General features: G+C 45.5%; 3 protein-coding genes across 12 annotated transcripts in view; 2 read left to right on the top strand and 1 right to left on the bottom strand.

Annotated features, from left to right (window-relative positions):
- Positions 1-5,854, bottom strand: part of HARS1 (histidyl-tRNA synthetase 1) — a 16,669-nt gene extending 10,815 nt beyond the window's left edge. For 2 of the 3 annotated variants that reach the window (XM_033180943.1, XM_033180941.1), the window contains exons 1-2: positions 5,345-5,854; positions 4,986-5,075 (exon numbers count right to left, since the gene is read on the bottom strand). In XM_033180943.1, the coding sequence (XP_033036834.1) occupies positions 4,986-5,075; positions 5,345-5,434 (180 nt within the window). In that variant the 5' untranslated portion in view covers positions 5,435-5,854. The remainder of the gene's footprint in view (positions 1-4,985; positions 5,076-5,344) is intronic. The other variant, XM_033180940.1, reaches the window with a different exon arrangement.
- On the top strand, positions 5,569-15,649 carry HARS2 (histidyl-tRNA synthetase 2, mitochondrial). Of its 8 annotated transcripts, none has more exons than XM_033180934.1 (14): positions 5,569-5,645; positions 5,736-5,885; positions 7,710-7,784; positions 8,046-8,165; positions 8,296-8,391; positions 9,948-10,073; positions 10,178-10,285; positions 10,543-10,641; positions 11,266-11,359; positions 11,688-11,815; positions 11,909-12,151; positions 12,315-12,431; positions 12,668-12,814; positions 13,229-14,053. In XM_033180934.1, exons 2-14 carry the CDS (start codon positions 5,778-5,780, stop codon positions 13,286-13,288), a joined length of 1,521 nt encoding a protein of 506 aa, XP_033036825.1. In that variant the 5' UTR covers positions 5,569-5,645; positions 5,736-5,777; the 3' UTR covers positions 13,289-14,053. The 8 variants fall into 8 exon arrangements, 7 of the variants coding, with proteins under 7 accessions (XP_033036825.1, XP_033036824.1, XP_033036828.1 ...); XM_033180933.1 differs by having other exon boundaries at positions 9,918-10,073; XM_033180937.1 differs by having other exon boundaries at positions 7,610-7,784; positions 9,918-10,073.
- Positions 15,059-22,500, top strand: ZMAT2 (zinc finger matrin-type 2). Its single transcript, XM_033180950.1, has 6 exons — positions 15,059-15,214; positions 15,555-15,648; positions 16,749-16,872; positions 19,231-19,304; positions 19,762-19,907; positions 21,435-22,500. Exons 1-6 carry the CDS (start codon positions 15,197-15,199, stop codon positions 21,576-21,578), a joined length of 600 nt encoding a protein of 199 aa, XP_033036841.1. The 5' UTR covers positions 15,059-15,196; the 3' UTR covers positions 21,579-22,500.

The following is a 22,500-nucleotide window of genomic DNA, read 5'->3' as shown; positions in this document are numbered from 1 at the left end:
GTATTTTTAGTACAGATGGGGTTTCACCATGTTAGCCAGGATGGTCTCGATCTCGTGACCTCATGATCCGCTTGCCTCAGCTTCCCAAAGTGCTGGGATTATAGGCGTAAGCCACCTTGCCCAGCCTGGTTTTTTGTTTGTTTGTTTGTTTGTTTGTTTTGAGGCGGAGTCTCGCTCTGTCGCCCGGACTGGAATGCAGTGGCCAGATCTCAGCTCACTGCAAGCTCTGCCTCCCGGGTTTACGCCATTCTCCTGGCTCAGCCTCCCGAGTAGCTGGGACTACAGGCGCCCGCCACTTCGCCCGGCTAGTTTTTTTGTATTTTTAGTAGAGACGGGGTTTCACCATGTTAGCCAGGATGGTCTCGATCTCCTGACCTCGTGATCCGCCCGTCTCGGCCTCCCAAAGTGCTGGGATTACAGGCTTGAGCCACCGCGCCCAGCCTGTTTGTTTGTTTTTGACACGGAGTCTGGCTCTGTCACCCAGACTGGAGTACAGTGGCATGTTCTTGGCTCACTGCAACCTCCACCTCCCAGGTTCAAAGGATTCTCCTGCCTCAGCCTCCCAGGGAGCTGGGATTACAGACATGCGCTACCATACCTGGCTAATTTCTGTATTTTTATTAGAGATGGGGTTTCACCATGTTGGCTAGGCTGGTCTGAAACTCCCGACCTCAGTGATCTGCCCACCTTGGTCTCCCAAAGTGCTGGGATTACAGGCGTAAGCCACCACACCCAGCAGAAAACTCTTTAATTATTGGGAAGCTGTCAAGCTTATGATGGAAGATACAAGTTTTCTAAAATTCTTTTTTTTTGAGATGGAGTTTCTCTCTTGTTGCCTAGGCTGGAGTGCAATGGCGCGATCTCGGCTCACCGCAACCCCCGCTTCTCGGGTTCAAGCGATTCTTGTGCCTCAGCCTCCCTAGTGGCTGGCATTACAGGCATGCGCCACCACACCCGGCTAATTTTTAGTAGAGATGGTGTTTCTCTATGTTGGTCAGGCTGATCTCAAACTCCCAACCTCAGGTGATCCGCCCACCTTGGCCTCCCAGAGCGCTGGGATTATAGGTGTGAGTCACCATGCCCAGCCCAAGTTTTCTAAAATTCTAACTTTCACCTGAATATTTGAATTTTATCACTGCCTACAGGCACTGTCAGATGTCTTCCTTGAGGTGGCAAGGCTCACTTCGTTCATTGTCGTAAAAATGCCAAATATTTAAGTTTGAAAAGCCATAATTTATCTTTCAGTTGTTAACTCAAATAAAACAAGATGTTCTATGAAAAAAGTAGCTAGATCAGCTTGCAACTTGAACAATAGCATAAGCATTTTCCCTACCTTGGGGTGCAAAAGTGCTTTATATGTGCTTCCCATTTTGTCATAGCAAATATTTAAAAATAGGGTCCTCAAGGGTCAAGATTCAATAAAATTAGTAAGTTTTTTGGCCAGGCACGGTGGCTCACACCTAGCACTTTGGGAGGCCAAGGTGGGCAGATTGCCTGAGTTCAAGAGTTCGAAACCAGCCTGGGCAATATGGTGAAATATGTTGTAGGTTTCTTGTGTTTTTTGTAAAATACAAAAAATTAGCTGGGTGTGGTGGTACCCGCCTGTAATCCCAGATACTCAGGAGGCTGAGGCACAAGAATTGCTTGAACCTGGGAAGTGGAGGCTGCAGTGAGCCAAGATCATGACACTGAACTGCAGCCTGGGCAACAGAGTGAGATTCTGTCTACAAAAACCCCAAAACAAACAAACGAACAAAGTTTTACCATTTTATCAATAACATTGTTAAGTAAAACTAAATTTTATTTATTTATTTACTTATTGTGAGTGCATGGCAGTGAAGAACATATTGGCTATTAGTACAGTTTAGTGTCGCTGTCTTAATTTATGCTAAGGCACCAGCAGTTCTACTCATCAGTGCTTTTGTGCCTTTGGTGCAAATGTTAACACAACAAAAAAGGCAGATAACATCTTAGAATTATTACAGAAGGGCTGGGCACAGTGGCTCACGCCTGTAATCCCAGCACTTTAGGAGGCCAAGGTGGGCGGATCACTTGAGGCCAGGAGTTCAAGACCAGCACGGCCAACACGGTGAAACCCCGTCTCTACTAAAAATACAAAAAATTAGTCGGGTGCAGTGGCACACGCCTGTAGTCCCAGCTACTCGGAAGGCTGAAGGCAGGGAGAATTACTTGAACCTGGGAGGCGGAGGTTGCAGTGAGCTAAGATCACGCCACTGCACTCCAGCCTGGGCGACACAGCAAGACTCCGTCTCAAACAAAACAAAAGAAAACAGAAGGATTACTATAGAAATAGTTTTGACCATGAAGATCCCTTGAAAGAGTCTTGTCTCATAATACTGAGTTTTCTATTGTTAATACTAAAATGGATATTAACTCTCTAGCATAATCTTATTTTAATGCTATAATATGGAAATTTTCAAAGACACAATATAGAGAATAGTATTACAGGTCACCATTTATCCATTACCCAGCTCCAACAACTATTAACATGTGCTATTCTTATTTAAGCCCTTACATGTTTTTCTTAAATATTTTGAAATAAATCCCAGACGTCGTATCATTTCATCCATAAATACTTCAATATGAAGCTCTAACACCTAAGGACATTTAAAAAACCCCAAAGACTCTATCTTTATTATAACTAACAAAACTAACAGCAACTCCTTAATATTATCTAATGCTAAGCCATGGTCAGTTTTTCCCTGTTGCCTTGATAATATCTTTTTATGGTTGATTTATTTGAATCAGCTTCAAAACGAAGTCTATGCGTTGTAATCAGCTGATATGTCTATTTAATCTACAATAGTTTCCTTCCCTCCCCCACTTTTTTTTTTATTTTAAAAAGGTCATTTATTAACTAGGAAAATTGGGTCATTTGTCCTAAAAAAATTTTTCACATTCTAGATTTGGTGAACAATATGCTTGATGTGTCATTTAACATGTTCCTCCATCTCTAGTATTTCCTGTAAACTGATAGTTAGTCCAAAGATCTGATTAGATTCAAATTCAATTAACTTGGCAAGAGTACTTCCCAGGTGGTGCTGTGTACTTCTTGTTGCATCACATCAGCAGGAACATGTCTAGTTGTCCTACTTTAGTGATGTTAAAACTCATCACTGGTGAGGACAGACTGATCCATCATAAATTCCACAGTAAGCTTTTCATCTAATAGTTTGAATAATCACTGATCATCACCACTTTAGGATTTTACATTGTCTCTTTAACCTCTGAATATGAGTTATATGTAGAAAGAAACAGCTCAATGAATTTAGGAGCCCAAAGAATTAACCTTAACACAAGGAAAACAGACATCTCCCCTCTCCTTTGGAATTCAATTTCAAATACATTTATTAAATAGAGTCATCCCTCAGTATCCGCAGGAGATTTGTTCTAGGCCCCATGTGGATACCAAAAATCCATAGATGCTCAAGCCCTTGATATAAAACTATATGCACATCCTCCTATATACTGTAAATAGTCTCTAGAGTATTTATAATACCTTAGACAATGTAAAGGCTGTGTAAATAGTTGTTATACTATATTTTTATTTGAAATTTTTGTTAGATTTTAAAAGTTTTTTTTTTTTTTGTAGAGATAGGGACTCACTATGTTGCTCAGGCTGGTCTCAAACTCCTGGGCTCAAATGATCCTCCCCTTGCGGCCTCTCAAAGTGCTGGGATCACAGGTGTAAGCCACCACATTCAGCCAGATTTTTTTTTCTTAATTGTTCTTTCCCCCTGAATGGTTTTGATCTCCATAGGTGGTTGAATCTGTGAATGTGGGACCTTGGGATATGGAGGGCTGACTATACCTATTTAGGCACCTAGTCTGTCTCAGGATATATAAACCACAAAAATAACTACTTAAAGTTGGTGCAATAACAGAAATATGTATGAAGTGCCAAGAGAACCTAGATGAAGGTGTAAACAGTTCTGTTTATAGAACTTACAGAAAGTGGAACTGAACTGGAGGATGAGCTCAGAATCTCCAACCTCATTCCACTCTACTCTCCTTTACTTAGTTCTAGCCATGTAGACCATCCTCTAGTTCCTCAAAACTACCAAAGTTCTTTCCCACTTTAGGGTTTCCATACTCTACCTGGACCTATCTTTGTCACACTTGTCCTCAGGCTATCTCCTACTCATTCACTAGATCAGTTAGTATATCCCTTCCTCAGTTAGCCTTTCTCAGACTCCCCAGTTCTCCCTTATTTTTCTCAGAGCAACCTTAATTTCTTTATATTATTTTTCACAATATGTAATTACATAACCATGTGTGGTGGCCAGGTGCGGTGGCACACGTCTGTAATCCCAGCACCTTGGGAGTCTGAGATGGGCGGATCACTTGAGGTCAGGAGTTCAAGACCATCCTGGCCAATATGGGGAAATCCTGTCGCTACTAAAAATATAAAAATTAGCTGGGTGTGGTGGTGGGCACCTGTAGTCCCAGCTACTCAGGAGGGTGAAGCAGGAGAATCACTTGAACCCAGGAGGCAGTGGCTGCAGTGAGCCAAGATGTGCCACTGCACTCCAGCCTGTGCAATACAGGATACTCCGTTTCAAAAAAAAAAAAAAAATCTGTGTGGGACTATTTGTTCTAAGTCTCTCTCCTTCAGTAGAATGTAAGCTCCATGAGAGTAGGCTATATTGTCCACCATGGTATATATTAAGTGCTTTGTATAGTGCTAGAGACACAGCGCTAAATACACATTTACTGAATGAACAAAGGAGTAGCAGCAGCAGGCTGACGCCCCTGATCACCCAGCTGGCCTAGCTTCTGCCATCACTTTGCCATCCCAGAATGACTCAGGTAGAGTCCAGTCCAGCCCAGCGCCCAGGGCGACTGTCCTCTCCTCTGCAGTATTTCACATCCTCCTCAATGACCTGGTTTAAGGAGGCAGACGTAAGCGCCCCGTGAGTAGAGTTAGAGACTTTCTCAGTGGCTCCCTACAGGAATGATATTACCTTGGGGGTTTTGAGCACAAACTTCTGTTTGCTTTCTTCAGGACCCAGCTGTGCCTTCAGTTTCAGGAGTTTTCCCACCTCCTCCTCGATCTGTGGAGGGAAAGAAGGCGCTGAGCTAACCATCTGTCAGTCTCCTGCCTCCCCCGCCATTCATTCAATATTCCTCCCTCATCAGGATCTCTCTGCTCAGGCCTAGCTTTGTTTCTCTCGGGACCCACCCTGGATGCCTCCCCACGCAGCCCACTCTCCTCCCTACAAGCTTGGTCGTTTCCCTCACATCCCTATCCTATGTCCCGAACACCCTGGCTTTACGTCCTCCCAGGCTTTGCCTTGGCCCTCCCCTGCTGCCTAAGTCTTACCAGGTCGGCGCTGGCCTTCTGCTGCTTGAGGCCTCGCACGCGCTCTCCCTGAAGTTTCACCAGCTCCTCCAGTGCCGCACGCTCTGCCATCCCGGCTGTCCGCTTGAACCCACTGCTGCCTAGACTTGCGATAGTGGCCCCAGCCTCAGCAAGGATGACTTCCGGCTATCGAGTCGCCGGGTCGCACGCCTAGAGAGCCTCCGCCGAGCACAAAAATTATTTCCGGCTCCTGCCGGAAGTGCCGAAACTGGCTACTAGGGGAACTTGGGAGGATCACACCTCAGCCTTCGTGACTGGTGAGGTGCGCAAACGCCCGAGTTTTGCCTGGTGCCCGGGTTCAGCCTTGGCGTGCCCTCCACCCTTCCTGAAGTCCGACCCGCCTCCTTCCCAGGCCTTTTGTTCCCGTCCCGGAAAGTTGGCGTCCTGCCGCGCGATGCCCCTGCTCCGACTTCTTCCCAGGAGGGCCTGGGCTGCGCTGCTCAGCCAGGTCCTGCGACCGCCCTGCGCTTCTTGCACCGGGGCGGTCCGTTGCCAAAGCCAGGTGAGCGAGACGTAATTATCTCTGGTCTGTCCCAGCAGGGCCTCCAGATCTGAAAGCATAGACTCACGGCGTGTATTCCAGTAGTGTTACAATCGGTTTTTATCGAGTGCCCACTATGTACTGACACTGAACTAAGCGATTTGGATGCCTGGTCATTTAATCCTTGGAGCAATATTGAGAGGTTGGAGTTTTTATTTCCATTCTGCAGTTGAGGAAACGGAGGCTGCAAGATTAAATGAATGAGTTATACATGGATATGTAGTAAGGGAGTATTTTAATTCATATCCACACTTTTTCCTGAAACTCTTGGACTCAAACAGTAATATTTTTAAGCAAAATGTATGAATATTCCTAATAAATGAGATGACTAAAGACCAGAAGTAAACTGAGTTCGCCTTAGAATTTACCTCAAAATGAATCTCAGAAAAACATTTTCAAATGTCAGAGAGTTTGGGATTTTGGAATTGCAGATAAGGGATTGTGGACTTGAACTTGGACTTCTCTTGGGACAGATAATCGCCATAGTATGGAACCACCACATCCTCTCTTTCTGGAAGGGCATACAGCTTGCTGGTAATGCCACTGATTAAGTTTTGCCTTACTTCAGAAAGATTCTGATGCTCTCTTAGCAGATGCTTTGCGCTGTCGTGAACAATAGGGCTCAGGTCTTTTAATATTCAATCACAGCATCTTACCAGTCTGAGTTTTTTAGTTCATTCAGGAAATCCATATCTTTTCATTCCACAGGCTTGTTCTGTGTCCTTGAGCTGGTTCCCCTGTCTTCAAGTTACAGTTTTCCTATCTCTAAACCTGATAACTAGTGCTACCTTATTAAAAATTCTTATTTTTTTGGCCGGGTGCAGTGGCTCATGCATGTAATCCCATCACTTTGGGAGGCCAAGGGGGGTGGATCACCTGAGGTCAGGATTTTGAGACCAGCCTCACCGGGGCGAAATCCCGTCTCTACTAAAAATACAAAAATTAGCCGGGCATGGTGGCATACGCCTGTAATCCCAGGTACTCGGGAGGCTGAGACAAAATCGCTTGAACGCGGGAGGCAGAGGTTGCAGGAGTTGAGATCATGCCACTGCACTCCAGCCTGAGCGACAGAGCAAGACTCCATCTGGAAAAAAAAAATTATTTTTGCTGTTTCAGTAGGAACCGTGACCTGGAGAAGATCATCATAATCCCTACCCCTGAATGGTTGGTATTGGTAGTGGTGGGTTGTTCCGTGCCTTCATTATTCTCAGATTCTTAAAGTATTTGAGAATATTAAAAATCCGGCTGAGCGCAGTGGCTCATGTCTGTAATCCCAGCACTTTGGGAGGCCCAGGTGGGTGGATCAGGAGGTCAGGAGTTCAAGATTAGCCTGGCCAACATGGTGAAACCCCATCTCTACTAAAAATACAGAAATTAGCTGGGCGTGGTGTGGGCACGCCTGTAGTCCCAGCTACTCGGGAGGCTAAGGCAGGAGAATTGCTTGAACCGGGATGTGGAGGTTGCAGTGAGCCGAGATCATGCCACTGCATTCCAGCCTGGGCAACAGACTTGAGACTCTGTCTCCAAAAAAAAAAAAAAAAAATCCATATACAATGAGGAATCTTGTGTGGTGAAGACCTGACCTCATATATATTACACATATAATTGTAGATACAACATGGGTTCTTTGGGGTGGGACTGAGATTGGGATAGATGAAATGGTGCTTTGGCTTCCTGTTGCTCAGGGTGAAGAGTCTTTGCAGGTTGATGGTCAACAGGGTCAGAGATGCCACAGGTCTGGCCAGTGTCCAGAGGAGCCACTTCTCACATTCATTCTTCTGCCAGGTTGCAGAGGCAGTGTTAACATCCCAACTGAAAGCACATCAAGAGAAACCAAATTTTATTATCAAGACCCCAAAGGTAATACTTTTTGCCTACCCTATCCCATTAGAGTGCCTTGGAGGACTGACTGCCTTGCATGTCTCTCTGACCCCTTTTAATGTCCTTTACATTTTAAAAATATATACTATTCTTGAGATACTAGGTGGGGCTCACACTCATTTGAACTCAGTAGATTTCAGCTCCAGACCTGAGATTACATAATAAGTGTCCTTTAACTCCTTGTCTGAAATGGACTTATTTTTTGTTTTTGTTTTCACTGTGGCTGCTTTTGGTTTCCAGGGTACCAGGGATCTTAGTCCTCAGCATATGGTTGTGAGGGAGAAAATTCTTGATTTGGTTATCAGCTGCTTTAAACGTCATGGAGCAAAGGTTATGGATACCCCAGCATTTGAGCTGAAGGTAAGGGGAGAAGAAAGAGTACATGCAACCTCATTCACTTCTTCACTGGACTTAAGTGTCCCAAAGGGCTTCTCATCTGTGTTTTGGAGTCATCCTTTGAACTGTGGCTCATTCTGTTTGACCCCTATAGGAAATACTGACTGAGAAGTATGGAGAGGACTCTGGGCTCATGTATGATCTGAAGGATCAAGGTGGAGAGCTGTTGTCCCTCCGCTATGACCTTACTGTATCCTTTTGAATACTGGAGCCTCACCTGTCTCTTTCCAAATCCAGAGGGCTTTCTCTGACAAAAGTAGAGAGAGTGACTTTGGGATCTTAGAGGTCCATTGGCAGCAGCCTATACCTCTAGTTTCTCCCAGAAGGCAGTTCTGCTACAGGATCCTAGCCTGGAGCCCTATCATTTAACTCTAATGTGTATCATAATCCTTTGGGGGAGCTTGCGGAAGCACAGACATTTGGCTGCAGTCCCAGAGATTCTTAGCTAATTCTGTAGCTGGAATGGGGCTCAATAATTTGTATTTAAAAATTGTTTTTTGGCCAGGCACGGTGGCGAACACCTGTAATCCCAGCAGTTCGGGAGGCCGAGGCAGGTGGATCACCAGAGGTCAGGAGTTCAAGACCAGCCTGGCAGGCCGGGCGCGGTGGCTCAAGCCTGTAATCCCAGCACTTTGGGAGGCCGAGGCGGGTGGATCACGAGGTCAGGAGATCGAGACCCTCCTGGCTAACACGGTGAAACCCCGTCTCTACTAAAAATACAAAAAACTAGCCGGGCGAGGTGGCGGGCGCCTGTAGTCCCAGCTACTCGGAGGCTGAGGCGGGAGAATGGCGGGAACCCGGGAGGCGAAGCTTGCAGTGAGCCGAGATCACGCCACTGCACTCCAGCCTGGGCGACAGAGCGAGACTCCTCCTCCTCAAAAAAAAAAAAAAGACCAGCCTGGCCAACATAGTGAAACCTCATCTCTACTGAGGTCCTGCTGAGCTCTGGGGCTGTCAGGTTCTGAGTCTAGTTTGGGACTGACTGTAGCCTTGTCCCCACAGATGTCTTTTGACGTAAAAAGTTAGCCAGGCGTGGTGGCGGGTGCCTGTAATCCCAGCTACTAGGGAGGCTGAGGCAGGAGAATCACTTGAACCCAGAAGGCAGAGGTTGCAGTGAGCTGAGATTGTGCCATTGCACTCCAGCCTGAGTGACAAAAGCAAAACTCTGTCTCAAAAAAAAAAAAGATTTTGTGGAGATGGGTGTCTTTGTTGCCCAGGCTGGTTGTAAACTCCTCGTTTCAAGTGATCCTCCCACCTTGGCCTCCTAAAGTGCTGGGGTTACAGGTGTGAGCCATCGCATCTGGCCTACAATCTGCATTTTAAACAAGCATCGTGGGTAATTAAGATGCATGTAGTCCTTTCCCTGCACTTTCAGAAACAGTAGCTTAGAAGTTGTTAGGCAAATCCAAGTTCTGAAGCTTGACTATTTTAGATGGTTCGGAATTGATCTGAATGGGCAGAAATGGCCCAGACCTGAAGTTAGTTCTTGGGTCACTTCTGTCTCTACTTCCCTTGCTTTCTGCTGAACTTACAGTTATGCTAGGTGAGATTCCTTCATTTGGGATTTCAATATATATTGAATTCCAAGCACTGCTAGACCTTGGGGTTAGTGGAAAAAAGGGAAGGTCCTTGTTCTCACCCTAGTGGATGAGATCCAGTTGATATAGGCCCAGTCCTCCCTAATGTCTGTATACTGGGCCTAAGCTTTGGATGCAGTATTCCTCTTCCTTAACCCATTTATGTGAGGTTCCCTTTGCTCGTTATCTGGCCATGAATAAGGTGAAGAAGATGAAACGTTATCACGTTGGAAAGGTGTGGCGGCGAGAGAGCCCAACCATAGTCCAGGGCCGCTACAGGGAGTTCTGCCAGTGTGTAAGTGACCTGATGGGAGCAGCACAGTTTGATAGTTCTAGGGGCCACAACCTTGAAATTGGCTGGATAATGGAAGTTTTTTCCCATCTTTTTCTTTGCTGTAGGATTTTGACATTGCTGGTCAGTTTGACCCTATGATCCCTGATGCAGAGTGTTTGAAGATCATGTGTGAAATCCTAAGTGGATTGCAGTTGGGAGACTTTCTCATTAAGGTGAGGCCAGGGCTGAGAACTGTGGGAGAAGTCTGGATTCGGCCTAATAGTGTTTACGCAAGTCCCAAACTTGGGTGACTCCAACCCTTAAGCCTGCAACTCTAGGACTTTCCTAGTAAAGCTGTTGTATTTCCTATATGTCTGTACTCTTCCTGTGAAATTTCCATCCTTTTTATATGTCAGGAAAGTAGGTACTGTCATTGTTTTGCGTGGAAGGGCATTGACAAGCACTTGGGTCACTGACATTGAGTTCTCAGGTAAATGACCGGCGGATTGTGGATGGGATGTTTGCTGCCTGTGGTGTTCCTGAAAGCAAGTTCCGTGCCATCTGCTCCTCCATAGATAAACTAGACAAGGTAACAAAGAAGACATGCTTCAGTAGACCCTATCTAGTTTCTGCCCTGCCCTCAAATCCATACCACTAGTGAAAAATAAGGAGATTGTGGCTGGAAGTGGGCTATTTTGGGGAGGAAAGTAAGGAGGCATATGAAGGAAGATCTGAGTCATGCTATACAGTGGGGATTGTGACTGGATTTCTTTTTTTTTTTGAGACGGAGTCTAGCTCTGTCGCGCAGGCTGGAGTGCAGTGGCCGGATCTCGGCTCACTGCAAGTTCCGCCTCCTGGGTTTACGCCATTCTCCTGCCTCAGCCTCCCGAGTAGCTGGGACTACAGGCGCCCGCCACCTCGCCCAGCTAGTTTTTTTGTATTTTTTTTAGTAGAGATGGGGTTTCACCATGTTAACCAGGATGGTCTCGATCTCCTGACCTCCTGATCCGCCCATCTCGGCCTCCCAAAGTGCTGGGATTACAGGCTTGAGCCACCGCGCCCGGCTGTGACTGGATTTCTTAAGCTGTCTCTGACTTTGCGGAGAATACAGTTAGCTACTTGTGATGTATATACTGAATGGAAGTGAGTTGTCATTTTGCAGTTTGAGAAAGAAAGATCTTGGGGCTGGGCTAATGTTTGGGTGTTTATGCAGATGGCTTGGAAAGATGTGAGACATGAGATGGTGGCGAAGAAAGGCCTGGCTCCTGAGGTGGCTGATCGAATTGGGGACTATGTCCAATGTCATGGTAAGAACCAGGGTTTTCAGAGCTGTGATAGAACCAGGCTAAAGGTGACATGTGCTCAAATTCTACCTCTGAAACAACTCCTTTCTGTAGACATGCTAAGCTTCAGGGCCTGTCCTGAATTTAATTTCTCTTTTACTTATTGTAATGACTTTGTGTCTTCAGATGGCAAAGCTAGAGGTAAAGGAGGAGGGTCTTGTCATGTGAGACTGGGATCATCTTTTTTTTTTTTTTTTTTTTAAGAAAATGAGGAAGACTAGCTAGAGCACATCAGGGATAATTTTAAATGAAACACATCTGAGTGAACAGCAGATACTTTATTTCTCTCCAGGTGGGGTATCCCTGGTAGAGCAAATGTTTCAGGATCCCAGACTATCCCAGAACAAGCAGGCCCTGGAGGGCCTGGGAGACCTGAAGCTGCTATTTGAATACCTGACTTTATTTGGAATTGCTGAGAAGGTAAGCTGAATTGCAGATGGACCTCCTGCTGAGCTCTAGGGCTCTCAGGGTCCTGAGTCTAGTTTGGGACTGACTGTAGCCTTGTCCCCACAGATCTCCTTTGACCTCAGCCTGGCTCGGGGCCTAGACTACTATACAGGAGTGATCTATGAAGCAGTGCTGCTGCAGACCCCAACTCAGGCTGGGGAGGAGCCCCTGAATGTGGGCAGTGTGGCTGCTGGTGGGCGCTATGACGGGCTGGTGGGCATGTTTGACCCCAAGGGCCACAAGGTGCCATGTGTGGGACTCAGCATTGGGGTTGAACGAATCTTCTACATTGTGGAGCAGAGGATGAAGGTAGGTCCTAGGTAGGTGTGAGATGGGGCTGGAGGCCTAAAATTCCTCTTGTTTCTGGAGGTGTAGTTGGAGTGGTTTTCTGATGATTCTTTTTGTCTTGATTTTTGGAACTGCTGGTGGAAAGGAGGTTTTTTATTAGTTTCACTTTCTTCACTCTTATTAGACCAAAGGTGAGAAGGTGCGGACTACAGAGACTCAAGTGTTTGTGGCCACACCACAGAAGAACTTTCTCCAAGAACGTTTGAAACTTATTACAGAGCTTTGGGATGCTGGAATCAAGGTATGGTGGAGCTGATATCTGAGCCATCTGGGTATGTGTGGAATTTAGGACCCAGGGCTATATCTACCTTATGTCTAGGGTGGAACTCAAGACCTTTTTAGTCTACTAGCTACTAGAGTGACTTTTCAGGGTGGGAGGACTAGCCATTTATCTCTGACTTCCTTGGATATCCATGTTCCTGAGGTTTGTTGCTGTGTTTGCTTCTAAGTCCCTTACTCTATCTTGATCCTTTTCAGGCAGAGATGCTATACAAGAACAACCCCAAACTATTAACCCAGCTGCACTATTGTGAGAGCACAGGCATTCCACTGGTGGTCATTATTGGTGAGCAAGAACTGAAAGAAGGGGTCATCAAGATCCGTTCAGTGGCCAGCAGAGAGGAGGTGAGTGGCAGCAGCAGAAATAGAAGGGACGAATTGTTTCTGCCTTTCCCAGATTTTGTATGAAATATGCATCTTCTGGCTGAGAAATTATCTTCATGGTTAATAGTGGTAGAGTTGAACAAACACTCACTCCAGATGACCACTGCAGCCTGTGAGTATTGGCTGGGTGGCCAGAAGAAAGACAGATGAAATCTGAATGGGTATTTTGAGACTAATCCACATAATAGACATAGATCAGGTGTTTGAATCCCTTTCGTCTTGAGGGTATACATTCTTCAGGTCAACCCACACTACTCCCTTCTGGTTGTGTAAGTAATGGGAGCAGATGCAGAGTAAAACAAATCTGGAAAAACAGTGGCTAAGGAGCTAGTATCACTTTCTAGTTTATCACATGAGGATTCTCTTATGTTTCAGGTGGCCATTAAACGGGAAAATCTTGTGGCTGAAATTCAGAAGCGACTGTCTGAGTCTTGATCCTTGCCTGATTCCCATCTTCTGCTCTTTGTAGAAAAGGTTTCCTCTAGAACTGAGTTCCTCTGGAATTGAGTGATGGACTTCACAACAACTGGCCAGGATGGGTGACAAGTACCTTCTGCCTCCTCCATCCTTCCTGGGTACAGAACTGTAGAAGACCCTGAGGACTCCTTGGGTAGTGTGAGCAGCTATTCTGCATGGGTGCAGATGGCTGGTATGTGAAAGAGACATGCTGTAGCTGCAGAGGCAAATTTGAAATGCCACCGAATGTTGTCAAGAGGTACTGAGATTGTTGCTGTGAGCAAGGCTCTGGGAGAGTCATCTCAGGCTGAGGATTCTGAACCATTGAGATCAGAAGCCAGATACTTAGCCTTCTACTGTAGCTACGGAACCAGATTCTGGTGAATTTGTGCACAACCAGCCATTGGCCTGTCTGGGGAGTTTTTGGAAGACAGCAAAGAGGGGCAATGGCTGCTTTCAGCTTTGTTTGAGGACAGATGCTATCCTAAGGGCATGGCAGTACCCATGTTGATTTGACATCTCTCTAGCCCATGCATTGCTAACAATAGAAGAGTGGGGTTTTATGCTTAATAATCTTGAACATTGAACTTAATAGATGACTTGACAAGGTGGAGATCTGATATTTTGAGATTTTGGAGACCATTTCCTGTGCCAGAATCACTGCTCTAACTATTCCATGCCATGCCGTGGAGGCTGTTCTAGAAGTGGTTGGATAACATGTTAAATAAAATATTAAGTGTAGTAGTTTGGGTAATTTGTTATTGTTATCAAGGGCTTGGTTTGCATAGACTAGAGAAAATGCTTGAGTGTACACTAGAGAATTCTGTGAGGTAGGAGTAACCTCCCTGGGATGATGCTTCTGTATTCAGTGATGAGCAGCCAGTTTCTCCCTCTTTCCCCGTCTCCTCAAGAGATAGTTTTTTTTTTTTTTAGATGGAGTCTTGCTTTGTCACCCAGGCTAGAGTGCAGTGGCATGATCTCGGCTCACTGCAAACTCCGCCACCCGGGTTCAAGAGATTCTCCTTCCTCAGCCTCCCGAGTAGCCAGCTAATTTTTGTATTTTTAGTAGAGACAGGGTTTCACCATATTGGCCAGGCTGGTCTTGAACTCCTGACCTCATAATCCACCCACCTCAGCCTCCCAAAGTGCTGGGATTACAGGCATGAGCCACCGAGCCTGGCCAAGAGGTAGTTTCATTGCTAAAAATCAACATATAGTGAGCCGGTATGCCACAGTGCTTCACTCTAGAGTGTTGTTGATGACTGGCCTTTCCAAATCCAATTATGCTGATTAAATTATGTTCTACTATAAAGTTCCCCAGGTGATGGAAAAATGAGTGAAGTAAAGTGTGATAGCATTGCTTCAAGGAAAAGAGCACAAGTGCAAAACATGTTTTTTATATGTGCGTCGGGAAGGGTACCTCTGTTGCAAACGCTTCAGTGTAGTTTAGGGTCATATCGCTAGTGCATGCAGGTGAATGAGAGGCATCTAGACCCCCTAATGGCGCTTCGGCCTTAAAAAAGGTTTACGAATTCTTGGCAGTGGACGCAAAGTTGCTAGACTAGATCAGAGACCACAGGTTTTCGAACCTCAGTTTCCTTGTTTGTAAAATAGTTGAACTAAATCTTGACCCTTCAATGCTTGTTTTGAAATACAAGGCGAAAAACGCTTGCAGGCGCCCTTACTTCCGTGTTGCTTCATACTCCTCTTGCGCCTGCGCTGTCTCCTTGGAGCAGAGGCGGGGCCAACAAGCCTGTTTTAGAAGCCCTCCAGTCCTTAGCTCGTTTGGAACACAAGACTCCAAGCTTATTGGAGGGCCAACTTGCCTTACGGCTCCAAGCCGCTTTTTACGGCATTTTTCAGCTCGCCATTCACTTCGCTGTGAAGATGGCGTCGGGCAGCGGGGTAGGTGTTGTGTCTCAGGAGGAGGTTTTGCTGGGTGGGGAATGGTTTTTCGGACCTGAATAGAGACAAACTCCTGCATCCGACCGGCTTTCCGATATCTCCTCGAGATCCCAGGGTCCAGGTTCAAGAACTCCCCAGTATAGGCCTTTGCCAAGGGTCAGTGGAATCATGGAGGTTTCTCGGGTTGGGGGTCCTGAGGCTACCCCAGCCTTCTCATGCAGTCCAAAGAGGCTTCGCTTTCAAAAGGTCCTGTAGCCGCCTGGACCGCGAGGGCGCGGTTCCCTGCTTCTTTAGGGGTCCGGACACGGCGACGGATCTTGACGCTTTTTCCCCTCTACAGACAAAAAACTTGGACTTTCGCCGAAAGTGGGACAAAGATGAATACGAGAAACTCGCCGAGAAGAGGCTCACAGAAGAGAGAGAAAAGAAAGATGGTGGGTGCTAACTACATCAAGGGCTATGGGTATCACAGAGGCGATGCGATGATGGAGAGCGGGTGGGAGTTGAAGTGCGCTGCCTTCCCACGCGGTTAAGCTCTGGCAGAGTGTTGCTTCCCTCGGCCTAGGTTTCTACATTTACAAAATGAGAGCGAGGAGGTGGGCTGAAGTAAGTAGTTTTGAGATGCTCTTCAGCTCTATTTTACTCCGCTTCCTTGCCCACCCTTTGCTTGGCTCGTTTAATGCTTTCCTGAAGTACAGAGAAGATAACGGAATCCTTTGTAGTGACAGAGAAGTTAAGTGGATTATTTTGCTACTGTGCATTACCGCTATCAGTAAACCCCCTCTTTCCCTTGAAATTTCTTAAGGGAGAGAACATTCCTGGACCAATCAAGACCCTCCCGTATAGTCTGAGAAAAGCCGGGGTACTTTCCAGGATCTGTGATTGTTTCAGCTAGTGCTTAGTAGTGCTGTTTCTCTGTGCCTTGTACGTCAGGGACTTGGTGCTTCTCTCCTGGTTAAGAGATTGCACAAAGAAATGTCTTGTTTTGTCATCTGTTTCAAACGTGTACATTCTTTTTTCCCCTTTACCTCCAGGCCACCTTGCATTCACTAACTCTTTCAGTTTTTATGTAACATGTAAAATAAATAGTGCTTGACATGTAACAGGCATTTCCTAAATGTTGGTCCCCTTTTATAAATTTGCCCAGCTCTCAGAAGGTTCCTTTCTGTTATGCCTAGGGTATCTGCCTGAAAGCATTCTTGAATATCCTTGCTCCTGTTTTGAAAAAGTTGCTTCTAGTAACACTTCAGAAATTCTCCCCCACAATTCAGTTAATCAATGAATATAAAACATACTGCTTTTGGATTGGCTGGCTTTGAAGTGGAGAAAAGCTGTAGAAAATTGGGGATTGCTTATGATTTTTTCCTGTGTTGAGATTCTCCCCAGCTGCTACTTTAAGTGTCTGTTGCGTCCTTTCTTTCGGGAATCATTTTGAAATGAGAGTAGATCTGAATTTTGGGTTTCATGCATTTTTTTTCCTTTCTGGTTGAGGAGCTATAATATTGAAGGGACTTCCTTCCCCATTATGTTTCAGGAAAACCAGTGCAGCCTGTCAAGCGAGAGCTTTTACGGCATAGGGACTACAAGGTGGACTTGGAATCCAAGCTTGGGAAGACAATTGTCATTACCAAGACAACCCCTCAATCTGAGATGGGAGGGTAAGTTGCTTCTCATTTTTCTCTGCAGCCAAGAATGCATCTATTAAGCCACCGATTTTGGTTTTAGGAAGTGTTGAGGAAGGTCCTTGGCCCCAGGATTATGTTCTTCTTGCCTGTAATTCCATCTTTATATTTGTTTTTCTGTGTCTCCCAAGGTCTCAAGTTGACATGATAGTGTCTCTAGGAGTGGTCACTCATTGGGCTTCTTCATATTATTAGCATTGGCTGGGCACGGTGGCTCATGCCTGTAATCCCAGCACTTTGAGAGTCCAAAGCAGGAGGATTGCTTGAGCCCAGGAATTCAAGACCAGCCTGGGCAACACAGTGAGACCCTGTCTCAATTTAAAAAACAAAACAAACAAAAATCATACTAGCGCTGCAACTACTACTTAATACATATTTAAAATTTTTTTTTTGCTGGCTGGGTGTGGTGGCTCACCACACCTGTAATCCCAGCACTTTGAGAGGTGGAGGTGGGCGGATCACGAGGTCAGGAGATTAAGACCATCCTGGCTAACACAGTGAAACCCCGTCTCTACTAAAAATACAAAAAATTAGTTGGGCTTGGTGGCAGGCGCCTGTAGTCCCAGCTACTCTGGAGGCTGAGGCAGGAGAATGGTGTGAACCCGGGAGGCGGAGCTTACAGTGAGCTGAGATCACACCACTGTACTCCAGCCTGGACAACAGAGCGAGACTCTCTAAAAAAAAAAAAAAAAATGTTTATTGCCATTATACTTGTTATCAATTCTGATTTACTATTAATATTTTAAAAGGGATTATTTGATCTGTCAGAGGAAGAAATGAAGGAAGGGGCTACTGAGGAGATTTCTAGGGGAGAAATTATGTAGAGCCTAGGAGTTGTTAATGGTGAAGAAGCGGGGTTTGAGGTTCCAGACTAGCTGCAAAGGCTGTAGTTGTTATGGATGCCTGATTGTACACCTTCTTCCAAGACTATAACCTGTAGGAAGAAGGGTCCCACAACAGCTTGTCACCCTTTTGCCCCCCCACTGCTTCTCTCTCCAGTTAGGTTTTCTAGCAGGAGAGCAACACAGATAGCAATGAGTGACATTTCTCTGAGCTGCGTAGTAAACCCACTGTTGTTCATTCCCGTCTGTATTAGTTATCTATTGTTACGTAAATTAACAAATTAACCCAAAGCTTAGCAGCATAAACTACACCACTCACAGTTTCTTTGGGTAAGGAATGTGGGAGTGGCTTACCTAGGTGGTTCTGGCTCAGGGTCTCTTCATGAAGCTGCAATCAAGGAGTTGGCAAGGTAGGTCTGCATTCATTTGAATCTTAAGTGGGGCTGGAGGATCTGCTTCCAAGCTCTCTCACATGCCTGTTGTTTGGAAGCCTAAGTTCTTTGCCCCATAGACCTTTCTATAAGACTACTCACAATAAAGCAACTGGCTTCCCCGGAGCAAGTAACCCAAACAAAGACAGAAGGCATGGTTTTTAAAATAACCTAATTTTGGAAGATATTACTTTTGATGTATTCTGTTGGCCACACAGACCAACTCTAGTACAAATTGGGAAGAGACTACACAGAGTAGGAATACCAAGAGGGTGGGGCTCATCCTGAGGCTGTCTTGGAGGATGACTGCTATACTCTCTCGAGAGCCAAGGCTTTATAGAAATGAAGGCTTAACACTTCTAAAAAGAAGTTTACCTAAAAATTTGTGTTTCTTTTTTTTTTTTTTTTGAGACGGAGTCTAGCTCTATCGCCCAGGCTGGAGTGCAGTGGCCGGATCTCAGCTCACTGCAAGCTCCGCCTCCGGTGTTCATGCCATTCTCCTGCCTCAGCCTCCCAGGTAGCTGGGACTACAGGCGCCGCCACCTCGCCCGGCTAGTTTTTTGTAGTTTTTAGTAGAGACGGGGTTTCACCGTGTTAGCCAGGATGGTCTCGATCTCCTGACCTCGCGATCCGCCCGTCTCGGCCTCCCAAAGTGCTAGGATTACAGGCTTGAGCCACCGCGCCCGGCCTCTTTTTTTTTTTTTGAGGCGGAGTCTCGCTCTGTCGCCCGGACTGGAGTGCAGTGGCCGGATCTCAGCTCACTGCAAGCTCCGTCTCCCAGGTTTACGCCATTCTCCTGCCTCAGCCTCCCGAGTAGCTGGGACTACAGGCGCCCGCCACCTCGCCCGGCTAGTTTTTGTATTTTTAGTAGAGACGGGGTTTCACCGTGTTAGCCAGGATGGTCTCGATCTCCTGACCTCGTGATCCGCCCGTCTCGGCCTCTCAAAGTGCTGGGATTACAGGCTTGAGCCACCGCGCCCAGCCAAAATTTGTGTTTCTTGGTTGAAAATGATAAGATCCTTAAAACCATATTTGACTCAGGTGCTGTTTCTTCCTGTTAGATATTACTGCAATGTCTGTGACTGTGTGGTGAAGGACTCCATCAACTTTCTGGATCACATTAATGGAAAGAAACGTAAGGCTTGGAGGTAGCTTGTGACTAGGGTTGGAATTGGGTTTTGGAGGTGGGGTGGAATGGAAGGGTAGGTTTTTTTTTTTCTTCCTCTTCTTTTTACTGATCAAAAGATGGCTGGAGTAAGAAAGGTAGTTTCTGTTGGGCTCTTTTTTGATGCCCCTATTAGAACTCTCCAGTTGTTTCAGCACAGGCCATCTTTTACTTCATTATGTAATATTTCTGGAGGCCATGAGGTAAGAGGCCTCATTCCGGAGGCCATGAGGCTTTTAACAGCACCCAAACCATGTGCTGCTCCTGGGCCCAGCTGACCAAGGGAGTTTCTTTTAGCCGTAATTATTTGTGCTGTGTGTTTTACGAGATGTCATATGAGAAGATGTCAGAGAAATCAGGAAAATACTTTTGGAGGGGCTGAGGATATTTTAATGAGCTTGCCTTCTTCACTGTTGACCCCATCCAGATCAGAGAAACCTGGGCATGTCTATGCGTGTGGAACGTTCCACCCTGGATCAGGTGAAGAAACGTTTTGAGGTCAACAAGAAGAAGATGGAAGAGAAGCAGAAGGATTATGATTTTGAGGAAAGGATGAAGGAGCTCAGAGAAGAGGTAAGGCTCTCCTATTCTTCCCCTCTGCCCCAGATTTGAGTTTTATATTATGAATCATGGGAGACCCTGTCCTCATCCCACTCCTACTCCTAGCCCCAGAGTTGTATCTCCTGAGTTCTGTATATTAGCAGAAACATTTGTTGCCTTTGTTTAGGATTCTCATGATCTGAAGGAAATGGCTCTGAAACTACTTTTTTCTCCTGGACTCTGTGGGCCTTATTATTTATTTATTTATTTTGGCGATACAGATATTTCTCAACTTCTCACGGGGTTACTTACCGATAAACACATCATCAAGTTAAAAATATCTTAAGTCAAAAATGCATAATACACCTAACCTACCATAGTTTAGTCTAGCCTACCTTAATATGCTCAGAACACATTAGCCTACAATTGACCCAAATTATCTAACACAAAACCTATTCTATAATAAAATATTCATCTCATTAATTTGTTGAATACTGTAGTGAATGTGAAAAACAATGGTTGTATGGATACTTGAAGTACAGTTTCAAATGCATGTCAGTTTTGCACCATTGTAAAACTGAAAAATCTTGTCAGAGCATCATAAGTTGAGGACTGTCTCATCCGTATTCTTTGATTTAATTTTTTTAAAAGACTTAACTTTTTTTAGAGCAGTTTGGGTTTGCAACAAAATCGAGAAGGAGGTATAAAGATTTCCCATATACCCACTGTCCCCCACAACATGCATAGCCTTCTCCATCCTTTTTTTTTTTTAACTGCCAAAGGAATTAACTAAATGTACCTAGTCCTAAAGAGGCCCATGAAATGAGGCTGACTGGGTCAGAATTCTGTTTCTTCCACTTACTGGCTGTGAATCTTGGGCAAGTTATGTAACCTCTTTGTGCCTCAGTATCCCCATATTAGAGATCTTAGTATAATATGCATGAAGTACTCAGAGCAATTTCTGGCATGTACTGCATGCCCCAGAATGTTAGTTGCTATTATATGGTTTTGCTGTCATAACCCTGTCAGGAACTAGAAATGACATGGGGCCAGTTGCAGTGGCTCACGCCTGTAATCCCAACACTTTGGGAGGCCAAGGTGGATGGATCACTTGAGACCAGGAGTTCAAGGCCAGCCCCAGCAACATGGTGGGACCCTGTCTCTACAAATACAAAAATTAGCTGGGTGCAGTGGCACACGCCTGTAGTCCCAGCTACTTGGGAGGCTGAGGTGGGAGGATTGCTTGAGCCCAGGAGGTGGAGGTTGCGATGAGCCGAGATTGTGCCACTGCACTCCAGCCTAGGCGACAGAACAAGACTCTCTCAAAAAAAAGAAAAAAAAAAATGAACTAGAGTGCAGGCTTGAGAACTTCTCTCTAGAGGCTAAAACTTCTTTTTGTTATTCTTTATAATTTTTACTCTGGGTTTTACTCTGTCCTTGAGATTTTACTTGTCTTAAGTACTTTCTCCTAAAGATAGAAAGGAGTCTTAAAACTTATGTCTTTTTCAGTAACATTTGGCTGAGGAGTCTAAACTGATTCTGAGTGGTTTTTCCCTCCAGGAAGAAAAGGCCAAAGCATACAAGAAAGAGAAACAGAAGGAGAAGAAAAGGAGGGCTGAGGAGGACTTGACATTTGAGGAGGACGATGAAATGGCAGCTGTGATGGGCTTCTCTGGCTTTGGTTCCACCAAGAAGAGTTACTGAGGCTTTCTGTGCTTGGCCTAACTTGGGCCTATGCTGGACCTAACTTCGTGTGTGTGTGTGTGTGTAGTCGGGGGTCATTTCTTTTTGGGTGATGGGAAAGTTCTTAAGAGTGTCAATGGGGAGGGATAGAGGGTGGGACTCCTGGTTTCCCTCTACTTTGGGAGAGGGCACAGATTGCAGAGGTAATGCTGTGGCATATTGCTTCAGCCTCACTATATCGCTGGAGTCATAGGACCCCTGCCCACCTGAGTTTCCAATAAAGAAAAACCTCCCCTTCTGAGGCTGCTTTCCCAAAACTCCCCCTGCATCTTTATCTCTCCATCTATCCAACCTCTTGTCTGCGCATCCCACCTTTATCCTGTGTTATGCCTTTGTTTTAATTTTAACTCATGTTCATCCTGCAACAGAAGCATTCTCTAGGTCCCAGTTTCCAGTTGATTGCATATCTTTGACCAGCCCTTTTTCCCATCCCGCCCTATGGTTCTCTAGCTACCTGTGCATGCATGTGTATTTCTGCCTGGTTCTATGGTGTGTGGATGTGTGTGCATGAATCTGTCACATAGAGGGGGCCTGAGCTGGAATCCCAGAGCATTGCTGCCCTGGGGCCTGATGTTCTTGGCTTCCTCAGAGCATGTAACAGGAAATTAAATGGGATGAGTGTTTGGTGTGGTTTGTGTCTGATGAGTTTTTTTAACATTCAGGTGTAGATTGTTTCAGCTTCTCTTGTTTCATTTTCCTGAGGATTTCTGTTTTTGTCTTCCTTGTGAGCAGGCTTTTGGAAGAACCGGTTTGATGCAAAGAAGAAAATGAAAAACAAAACAAAACAAAACAAAAAGTCCCCAAAACCTTATTATGGAAGCCCTTGGGTCTTAGAAGCTGTTCAACATGTATAATAAATGGCATTGACTAGGCCTGTTTTACA

The sequence above is a fragment of the Trachypithecus francoisi genome, unplaced genomic scaffold (assembly GCF_009764315.1).
Source record: "Trachypithecus francoisi isolate TF-2019V2 unplaced genomic scaffold, Tfra_2.0 Lachesis_group2, whole genome shotgun sequence".
Lineage (NCBI taxonomy): Eukaryota > Metazoa > Chordata > Mammalia > Primates > Cercopithecidae > Trachypithecus > Trachypithecus francoisi.
Note: the sequence above shows the minus strand (reverse complement) of the source record. Positions and strands in the feature narration are given on the sequence as shown.